Source organism: Saimiri boliviensis, chromosome 10 (assembly GCF_048565385.1).
Source record: "Saimiri boliviensis isolate mSaiBol1 chromosome 10, mSaiBol1.pri, whole genome shotgun sequence".
In the NCBI taxonomy this organism is placed as follows: domain Eukaryota; kingdom Metazoa; phylum Chordata; class Mammalia; order Primates; family Cebidae; genus Saimiri; species Saimiri boliviensis.
Window position 1 is genome coordinate 83,035,403 of NC_133458.1, and position 11,292 is coordinate 83,046,694.

General features: G+C 38.4%; 1 protein-coding gene across 1 annotated transcript in view; it reads left to right on the forward strand.

The window, feature by feature from the left end:
- TSPAN13 (tetraspanin 13) overlaps positions 1-5,838 on the forward strand; it is a 33,016-nt gene extending 27,178 nt beyond the window's left edge. Inside the window, exon 6 of the mRNA XM_003938672.4 lies at positions 4,752-5,838. Coding sequence (XP_003938721.1) covers positions 4,752-4,826 — 75 coding nt within the window. The 3' untranslated portion in view covers positions 4,827-5,838. The remainder of the gene's footprint in view (positions 1-4,751) is intronic.
- Positions 5,839-11,292: the final 5,454 nt, after the last annotated feature.

Genomic DNA, 11,292 nt, shown 5'->3' on the forward strand with positions numbered 1-11,292 from the left:
GCAGTGGCACCATCTCAGCTCATTGTAACTGCTGCCTCTTGGGTGCAAACGATTCTCCTGCCTCAGCTTTCTGAGTAGCTGGGGTTACAGGTGCCCACCACTATGTTCAGCTGATTTTTCCACTTTTAGTAGAGACAGGGTTTCACCATGTTGGTCAGGCTGGTCTCGAACTCCTGACCTCAGGTGATCCACCTGCCTTGGCCTCCCAAAGTGCTGGGATTATAGGTGTGAGTCACTGAGCCCGGTCTGTCTTAGGCCCTTTGGATTGCATGTAACAAACTCAAAATAGCATACGCAAAACAGAAGAATTTTTATAAGAAAACCCAGGTTAACCTCTGGGGGTGGGCTGTGTGAGAAGCCACATACAGCTTGTCCTGTGAAGGCTGCACCTGAAGTCCAGGCTCTGCTCCGCTTGGATTTCCTACTTCTTTACCTCCCTTTCCTCCTTCCTCTCCATTTTTCCGTGTAGTTTGCTTTGTTCTGCCTTCAGTGTCTTTGGCATTTACCTACCTTATGTTTCAAATGATTATTTTTTTCCCTATGGGTTATTTCTTTGATCTTATGCTTAGAAAGTCCTTTCTTGTTTTGATAATTGCGTGTGTGCGTAAAATGTGTGTAATACATGAATGCATTTGTACATATAGTATATACATAATGTCTATATATGTATAATGTATATAATATATGGTCATATATAGTACATTATAATTGTATGTGTATTTATCATATGTTTTATTCAAGTTTAGGGTTTTTTTTCTTCCTCATCAAGAATGAAATATGTACATTTGGCTGTCATTAACAGCATAGGGAAAAAAGACCAAGATTAGTATTTATTTTTTAAAATATTTATTTTATTTATTTATTTTGAGACAGAGTCTTGCTCTGTCGCTTAGCCTGGAGTGTAATGATGTAATCTTGGCTTACTGCAAACTCCACCTCCTGGTTTCAAGCGATTCTCCCACCTCAGGCTCCCGAGTAGCTGGGATTATAAGCATGCACCACTATGCCCAGCTAATTTTTATATTTTTAGTAGAGATGGGGTTTCACCATGTTGGCCAGGCTGGTCTGGAACTCCTGGCCTCAAGTGGTCTGCCCACGTCAGCCTCCCAAAGTGCTGGGAATATAGGCGTGAGCCATTGCCCTCAGGCCAGTATTCATTTTTTTAAAGTTCCTCTGACTTCGCTTTTTCCTCTGGCCATTTTATCATTTCAGTTTTTCTCAGAAAGAGCTGACTTGTGAGTTTGTTGTGACATAAATTCTAGAAAAATTATATATAGCTTGAAAATAATTGTGTGCATTTCTGTTTTTTTTTTTCATTTAAAAACCATAGATTTTTATTATAAAAACTTAAAAATACAGATAGAGAAAAATTGGAGTGAGTAATTTCTCTCCACACATCAGCTAGAGTCAGCAGTTATCAGAATTTTGCCTCGTGGCTTCTTTTTTATATCTGGAATTTATTTTGAGAATTTAGTTCTTTTGAGCAGCCCAGTTTTCTTGTCATCAGATTACACTGCCTTCAGTTATGCTATTTTTTAAAATATGAATTCTTTAAAAATAGAACTCATAAGTCTTAGATTTCTAAAGTGTTCTTTCATGGAATCCTGCTTTGTATCTTACATACTATCTCCTTTTGAAACCTGGCTAGAGATTTTTATATTATGCAACCTGGTATTTTTTGGATGATGAATATTTGATAGGCTATCACACTTTTTAAGTTCATATTTTGCTCAATATTTCTCAAAATCATAGGTTCTCAGAATTTGAAGGGATGAAGTTACTTAGCTGTTGACTTCTCACAGGTGAAACAGAAAGATTTGATTTGAAATATTTATTTAAATAAATTTAAACCAGAAAAGAAACATTGATTTAGAATCTGAAAAAAGCTATGACGATTAATATATGTTCTTTGTAGAAACTTGAGAAAATGCAAAAAATTAGGAAGATGAAAAATTAAACGTAACTACTAAAATTATCTAGTCAGAAATAATCATTTATATTTTGGCATGTTTCCTTCTGCCTGTTCTATATTTAATAAAATGAGTACAAACTTACTGCATATTTTCTACATTTACTTTATTTATTTATTTATTTTTTGAGATGGAGTTTCGTTCTTGTTACCCAGGCTGGAGTGCAATGGCACGATCTCGGCTCACCTCAACCTCCGCCTCCTGGGTTCAGGCAATTCTCCTGTTTCAGCCTCCTGAGTAGCTGGCATTACAGGCACACACCACCATGCCCAGCTAATTTTTTGTATTTTTAGTAGAGACAGGGCTTCACTTTGTTGACCAAGATGGTCTTGATCTCTTGACCTTGGGATCCACCCCCCTTGGCCTCCCAAAGTGCTGGAATTACAGGCTTGAGCCACCGCGCCCAGCTACTTTATTTTTCTACATATACATTTTCATGTTACGAGCAATGTGATTTGGTGACCTCTTGCACACCGGACGTAGGTTCTAGAGACAGCAGAGCTGATGATGATGTCTAATCAAAATTACCTTTGAAAAGTGCTCTGTAAATCATAAGCACTTTTGTAAGCTTGAAGTTCAATAGTTAACCAATTCTGATCTTTTTGCATTTTGGGTATGGCCTCCCTTTCCATTCCTCTGAACAGTGGGGCAAGGCAGGGGATTTTCCCCTTTGGTCACTTGGAGCCAAGCCAGAGGAATACAGTTCTGGTAAAATGTGGCTCCAGATCATGAGTAGTGTTGCTTCCCCTAAGGACTGTGATTTACACTTGGCACATATCTAGGGGCGATAATCAAAATACTAGCATCCTCAAAAATTCTGACCGGAAGCTCCCTGTGCCAAAAATTTCCAAGGTGGGGGGCTTTGGCAAATGATGGTTGGGCAGGTTGAGGTCAGGGTGGGTCTCAAAGAATTAGTTGTTTAACAACAGATATGTAAGTATTTCCGTGTTGTAAGAGCTGGCGTGGCTGAGGACAGCCAGTGACATGTCAGATTGCAGCATAAGACCACAAAAGTGGGGTAGGGTATAGGCTCCAGGTTTGAATATGGGCTCTACCACTGAGGACCTGTGTGATTATTTGCCAGTTATTTAGCCTCTCATTGCCTCAGTTTCCTCACTGCTAAAATGACGATATTGATTATGTCTATTTTGTGAAGGCTGTTGGGAGGATTATATGAATTTCTCGTTTGTATAATGGTGCCTTTCACAAAGAACTCTTTGTTATGTTTGTTAAATAAATTTCTTTTTCCCCATTAGATGGACTCCCAAAGAGATGACTTTCCACATCTTCAAATCAGGCTTACCTTTCCTTGATTTCAACATGCAAACCTCAGTCCATCAGCCCATACATATGTAGCTATAAACACTGCCAGTTATGAATCTTATAGTGAATTGTGGATTTTTATTGTGGTTAATGGGAGACTCTGGGACTTAACTAATTCTCTAGAAGTAGTTTAAAAGGGCTAATGGTTGCTATGAAGTCACATAAACAATTTAGTTTAAAAGTTGGCACGTGTGCAAAGTGGGAGATACAGTTTAAAATTCATTTTATTCTATTAAAATTTTGTGTCTATTTTAGTCTAAAAAGTTAGAATTTTCAATTATTTAAAATAAACCAACTTTGAAACAGAAACAGATCACACATTTCTTAATGAAAAAAACTATACTGGCGAACAGTTTAGTAGACTTGGTGTGGGAAATAGCACAGTAACAGCTTAATCTCTTCCTACCAAGAGAGGTAGGAATTATAACATTTTAAATTTTAAATTTCTATGTTGGAAAATTTATTCATTTTGAGATTTTTGCTCTTGCTTAAATTTTCCTGAACCTAGTTTATTCCTGAATTATCAAAATATATGCTATTTTAGCTATTTAGACTACTGAGACTTTGGATTAGTCTTTTGTATTTCTGCTGTAACAAGTTACCACACACTTAGTTGCTTAAAACAACACAAATTTTGGCTGGGTGTGGTGGCTCACACCTGTAATTGGAGCATTTTGGGAGGCTAAGGTGGGCAGATTACAAGGTCAGGAGACGGAGACCATCCTGGCTAACATGGTGAAACGCGTCTCTACTAAAAATACAAAAAATTAGCCGGGTGTGGTGGCGCGCCTATAGTCCCAGCAACTCGGGAGGCTGAGGCAGGAGAATCACTTGAACCTGGAGACGGAGGTTGCAGTGATCCACTGCACTCCAGCCTATGCAACAGAGCGAGACTCCATCTCAAAACAAACAAACAAACAAATGTATGGTCTTACAGTTCTGGAGATCAAAAGTTTAAAATAAAGGCAGCTTCTGGAGGACAGGCTCACAGTCCCCTTTACATCTTCAACGCCGGCAGAGTTGCAGCTTCTCTTTCTATTTCCCTTTACTTCTGCCATCACAGGGACTTCTCTCCATGTTTCTCTCCTTCCTGCCTCGCTCACAGAAGGCACCCTGTGATTATATCATTGAGCCCACGTGGGTAATAATCGCTTTATCTTGAGAGCCTTAACTTAACCACACCTGGAAAGTCTGTGTTACTCTGTAAGGGAACATATTTTCAGGTTGTAGGGGTTAGGACAAGAGAGCCTTTGGGGGTAGTTTACCACAGTGTTCATTTTAATTTTTTCTTAGTGCCTCTCCTTTGGTTTCCTTCATTTCAAAAAGAAGAAAAATCTCTCCCCTGTGAACAAAAGATGCAAGGGATTCAGAGGTTCCAGAGTTCTTTTGTTGATAGACTGAATAAATATACATAAATGTTACTTTCTTTTTCTTCTTTTTTTTTTTTCCCCATTCCAGATCCTGGGTGTTTGGCTAACCTACAGATACAGGAACCAGAAAGATCCTCGTGCTAATCCTAGTGCATTCCTTTGATGAGAAAATAAGGAAGATTTTCTTCCGTATTCTGATCCTGTTTACTTTCTATAGTTTTATGTTAAGCTCAATTTGCCAGTTGAAGGAAGGAAACACTGTCTGGAAAATTACATTATAGATAGTGGAATTATATATTTTTACTCTGCGTTTCTCTAAATGTTTTTTTCTTTTTCTGTTGCTGAAAAATATTTGAAACTCGTGGTCTCTGAAGCTCAGTGGCACCTGGAATTTACTGTATTCAGTGTCGGGCACTGTCCACTGTGGCCTTTCTTAGCATTTTTACCTGCAGAAAAACTTTGTCTGGCACCACTGTGTTGATCATTTGGTGAATCTAAACATACATCTCACTGGTATACATCTCACTGGTATAATTATATGTAGCACTGTGCTGTGTAGATAGTTCCTAATGGAAAAAGAGTTGAAGTTTATTAAAATCAGAAAGTATGAGATTATATTATGTTAAGGGAAATCCAGATTCCCAATTTTTTTTTTTTTTTTTTTTTTTTTGTCTTTTTAGGAAAGATGTGTTGTGGTAAAATGTGTTAGTATGAAAACAAGAATTTACTTATAGTAGTCTTTTATGATTACACCAGTGTACTCTAGAAATAGTTATGTCTTAGGAAATTGTGATTTAGTTTTTGACTTTTACAGGTAAGTGCGAGGGATAGGTGGTTTTGTGAAATGTTCTAATGCACAACATTTCCATCAGAATGGAATGAGTTTGAGTCATTCAGGAAGTATACCTATATAATCTTGATATTGTTTTATAATAATTTGAAGGCTAAAAGACTGCATTTTTAAACAAGTTACTATTAATGTGTTGGCCCACGTAGCAAAAAGATACTTGATTATCTGAAAAATTGTTAAATACCTTTTTCATGAAATTTCTCAGTATTGTAACAGCAACTTGTCAAACCTAAGCATATTTGAATGTGATTCCCCATAATTTGAAATGGAAATTGTATCGTGTGGCTCTGTATATTCTGTTAAAAAATTAAAGGACAGAAACCTTTCCTTGTGTATGCATGTTTGAATTAAAAGAAGGTAATGGAAGAATTGATCGATGAATTACGTGACGTGGAATTCTTCTCTTTCTGCTTGAGTTCTCTTTGTTGGACTTAGAGCTGGGTATTGCTATTTTAGTGTAATCAAGCGATGGAAATAAATTTCCAGCATTAATATCTGTTGGTAGTCATCCACAAATTCTTTCTTGAAATGTTCCAGTGGCTAATATTATCTCCATGGTGAGAAAAAGTTTTTCTAAAAAGAGGAGCCATTAATATTTATTTGGGAAAAATATGTAAGTTTTTTCCCATTACCAAAAGTTGTTAATTTCTTGTTTTACATTCTGGGCAGCATGTGGCATTTTATTGTCTTACTAGGTTTTTAGACCAAGAAAGAGGGTAAGTAATTGATCTATAGACTTTTAGAGGATTTTGTAGGTTCGTCACTTCCATGACTTTGTAACACTAGCTAATCTTCCGAGAAAACAGAATTGTGCCATTTTCACAATATCATGTGAGTTCTGGGGTAGCTTTAACAGTGTCCCCACTTGTACCAAAAGATGTGATTATAAGTGGCACATGAAGGGAGATTTTCTTAATATTTTTTATTATTATACTTTAACTTCTGGGATACATATGCAGAATGTGCAGGTTTGTTACGCAGGTACAAATGTGCTATGGTGGTTTGCTGCACCTGTTGATCTGTCATCTAGGTGGGAGATTTAAAAATTCTGTCTTCTTTTAAGGAATTTGGCATTTTCCGTGTTTGTTTTGTTACATTTTGAAATTCTTAAAAGGCTCTGGAATCTCCTAAAGTAATACTTGCCTTGGTACAAATGATTATACTGTTCCATAGAGAATCAGCCCTCACCTTGGTTTGTGCTCTGATTGCAGTGACCTTATGTAGGTCAACCCAGGATGCTTTATGCATCATCTGAAGTTAAATGATGCATCGTGGAAATTCTAACAAAGGAAGGTCTCTCTCCTGTTCAAATATAGAATGACCGATGTCAGCCTGCCTCAAGTGTGTTACTTAAAAAGCAAAGTACAGAGAGAACAGCCGTCAGGGTGAGAAGTCTAAACACGTTTTTGAAAGTAGCCTGGTACTGACAAAATGCATTTAATCATGCTCAAGGCTTCGTGAAATTGAGTTCGTTAAATTAGGATTTTAAAACGCTGTGGCTAAGAAAAACATGTATATCTAAATATTAAATAAATATGTAAAGCTATCTTAAAAAGATGTTAAGATTTTAGTAAAATAAGTTAATGAAAAAGAAAGTCAGGGTCTGGGAAGTATGAATCTTTAGGACTGCTAAACTATAGGATTGTAAGAGTGGATAATGACAGCAACTCAAGAAATACACATTTTCAACCACCAGGATCGCTGCTGTGAAATGAATCTGGGCTTTCGGTTCTCTCAGGCAGATCTGAAGGTGATTGATTAACCAACACCTTCTGTGATGCTTCCTGTGATCTTTGTGTCTGGAAACCTCTGAATAAGTCCATCCTGAGTCCCAGATGGCTCTGCTATGATCTTGCAAAGGTCAGCTTGATACTAGGATTAGAGAGGGCCACTGCCCACACTGTGCACAGAAATGCTGCCACAAACACGTAGTGTCAGAGGAGGGTGAGTTTCAGATCAGGCTCTGTCCTTGAATTACAACAAAGGGCTGTAAGGCAAACCCAGACCCTGGATGTCCTTTCCTCCCAAACCTAGCATTCTTTAAAAAGGAACTATACTACTTTAAAAAAAAAAACAACAACAAAAAAAACGCTCTTATTCTCTGCACATTCCATTTTGAGGAACGTTTCTTGGAACATTTGCCCAGTCAGTCTTGATGTTAAGGGTTAAATTTTAAATAGAAAACAATACTAATACAATGGAAAAAAGAGTTCAGCTGTGATTCTAAAATCTGAGCTCATTGTGGCTTAAATTCATCTCAGATACTCTGTTATTTAAGCAACAATGTGTTTGGTATGAAAACCGGTTTTGCATGCTAAACCTAAGTTATATGCTGCTGAATGGAACCTTTCAGAGAAGGAAAGGAAACCCGAAGTGTGGCTTTTACTTTTTCATTTCCTTGAGCCAAAACCTCCTCCTACAATTTTTCTAAATATTTGTTTGACTCTGTTAAAGTTTATTCATTGTTTTGAAAATATACTAAATACGTGAAACTGTTTCAATTTTTAGCTGGTACTGAAAAAGTTAGAATCACATTTTTGCATAGTATTTCATAGGAGAAAAACACTTTGAGTTATTGTGATTGTACACACATGACCATTCGCATGTGAATTGTTTTATTAGAGATGATGATAAAGTTAAAAACCAACTTTTCCTGTGTTCTGGATAAGTGAGGGGCTGGTGTAAAGTTTTGTTCTGTATTTGGTATGTTTGGGGCTAACAGATAAAGTTTAGGCCAGGCTTTCTATGACAAATGAAATTAAAATACATGTAAATGAATATATTCTAAATACATTTAAGAGGGCACTCCATCCTTCCCCCAAGTACTTACACTCCATGAGAAGAGGAGAGGGAGAGAAGGGAACGGGGCTTGTCATGTTAATGTTTTTCTTAAATGTCACAACTGAGAAATTGTAGTCATTGAAATACCTTTTGAAAATATAAGAAAGGGGAAAATAAAACTCCTCTGCCATGTGCCAGGCCACTTCTCTTCTCTTCACTCTCCTTAGAAAGCCAGCTTTTGGAATTCATTTTCTTTTTCTTTTCTTTTTTTTTTTTTTGAGACGGAGTTTCGCTCTTGTTACCCAGGCTGGAGTGCAATGGCGCAATCTCGGCTCACCGCAACCTCCGCCTCCTGGGTTCAAGCAATTCTCCTGCCTCAGCCTCCCTAGTAGCTGGGACTACAGGCGTGCGCCACCATGCCCAGCTAATTTTTGTATTTTTAGTAGAGACGGGGTTTCACCATGTTGACCAGGTTGGTCTCTATCTTTCGACCTCGTGATCCACCCGCCTCCGCCTCCCAAAGTGCTGGGATTACAGGCGTGAGCTGGAATTCATTTTCAAATGAGGGTTTGAGTCCTGTGAGTTAAAATATGTGTCAAAGAATGGACTTTGACATCACTTGGAGGGTGAAACCACTTTGCTTACTTTTAGGATCTTGCACGTCACAGGTTGTGGAGTCCTAACTTGACAAGTAGCCTTTTTTTATTTTTTAGACGGAGTCTTGCTTTGTTGCCAGGCTGGAGTGCAGTGGCACAATCTCGACTCACTGCACCTTCCACCTCCCTGGTTCAAGCGATTCTCCTGCCTCAGGCTCCTGAGTAGCTGGGATTACAGGCATGCACCACCACGTCCACCTAATTTTTGTATTTTAGTAGAGATGGGGTTTCAACATGTTTGTCAGGATGGTCTTGATCTCCTGACCTTGTGATCCACCCGCCTCGGCCTCCCAAAGTGTTGGGATTACAGGCGTGAGCCATTGCTCCCAGCGGACAAGTAGCCTTTTCAAGAGGGTAAGTTGACTTGACTTGGACTTTGAAGTCAGGGTCCTCGAACTGAAAAAAAAGTTCTATTCTTGCCTTAGAGCTTTTAATGATTTTCTCCTGACTTGTATTCTTATCAGTGATTGCTAGTTAGAGGGTTCTCAGTAGACTACTTAGAATTACTAGATTCCAGAAAGAAAGAAAACAGTTAGACAGTCATAGATGATCATTTGAAGAAGATCGCTCTGAAATAGGTCAAAATGGTTTAATTAGGCATGTTGACTGTCTGTGTAAATGACTTGTACAGATGATTTATGTTAGCTACATTTCGTTTTACAGTTAATTCCTATTTTTTCCCCCAAGCTGTTGGATCTTAGATAAAACTGATTTTTTTTTATCGTGGTAAATATATATAGCATAGAATTTATCATTTTAACCGTTCATAAGCTTATAGTTCAGTGGCAGTAAATACATTCACGTTGTCATGCAACCATCGCCCCCATGCATTTCCATAACTTTTTATCTTCTGCACCCGTTAAACAATAACTCCTCATTCCCCATTTCCCCACAGCCTCTGGCAGCCTCCACTCCACTTTCTATGTGAAAACTGGGTACCCCATAAAAGTGGAATTGTGTAGGAGTTGTCCTTTTGTGGCTGGCTTATTTACTGAGCATAGTGTCCTCAATGCTCATCCATGTTGTTATATATGCCAGAATTTTCTTCTTCTTTTTTTCCCCCCATTGAGATGGCATCTTGCTCTGTTGCACAGGCTAGTCTTGAACTCCTGGGCTCAAGCAGTTCTCCCACCGCAGCCTCCCAAAATGCTGGGATTACAGGCATGAGCCACCAGGCCCAGCCATGAATTTTCTTCTTTTTTAAGGTTGGATAGTATTTCGTTGTATGTATAGGTCACAATTTGTTTATCCATTCATCCATTGATGGATGCCTGAGTTGCTTCCACCTTTTAGCTGTTGTGAATAATGCTGCTATGAATGTGGGTGTATAAGTATCTGTTCCTGCTTTCAGTTCATAAGCATATACCCAAGAGTGGAATTACTGTGTTGGATGGTAGTACTATGTTTAGTTTTTTGAGGGACCACCATATTGTTTTCCACAAATCAAAAATGGCTGCACCATTTTACTTTCCCACTATGTTATTAACATTTTTATCTGGCTGTTTGAAATAGTACTCTTCAGTCTTCTAATACTCTTCTACTTCTCTGTAGTCCGAGAAATAGTCAAGATATACTTTCACTGGAAAATTTATCTAAATGCAAATGAAAGATTGTGAGATGACAATAGAGGGGTTTGGTAGGAAGAACAGGCATTGCCAATATTTCAGTGAGTTTAGAACAACCAATTTCCATGTTTGTATCTTCTATTTATTTTTGGGAGGGGCAGACAGAGTCTCTCTGTCGCTTAGGCTGGAGTGCAGTGGTATGATCTTGGCTCACTGCAACTTCCGCCTCCCTTGGATTCTTGTGCCTCAACCTCCTGAGTAGCTGGGATTACAGGCGTGGGGCAGTGTGCCCAGCTAATTTTTTTGTGCTCCTGGTAGAGTCAGGATTTCTCCATGTTGGCCAGGCCAGTCTTGAACTTCTGAGCTCAAGTGATCTGCCTGCCTCTGCCTCCCAAAGTTCTGGGATTACAGGCATGAGCCACCACGACTGACCTCAATTCTATTTTTAACCTTGTATGGACACATTTCCTATAGTTGCAGTTATACCATAGAGGGTCAAATTCTTTTTTACTTAGGCTTTTTCTGTTTTACCATTATGCTTATTATTTTAATAGATGACAACGCAGTGCATTTTGTCTTAGTATACCATGTAATCATTATATATTTGGGAGGTTGCTTTTCTTTGGTACACTTAAGTAATGTTACCATTGGCATCTTCACAGAACTGTTTCTGCTGAATGACTTCCTTAGGATAAATTCTCAGTATTGGAGGAGACTGGGACAAATGACTTCATGCACTGTGTTTCTTCACTGCTTTTAAAGGGGGACTCAGACTCA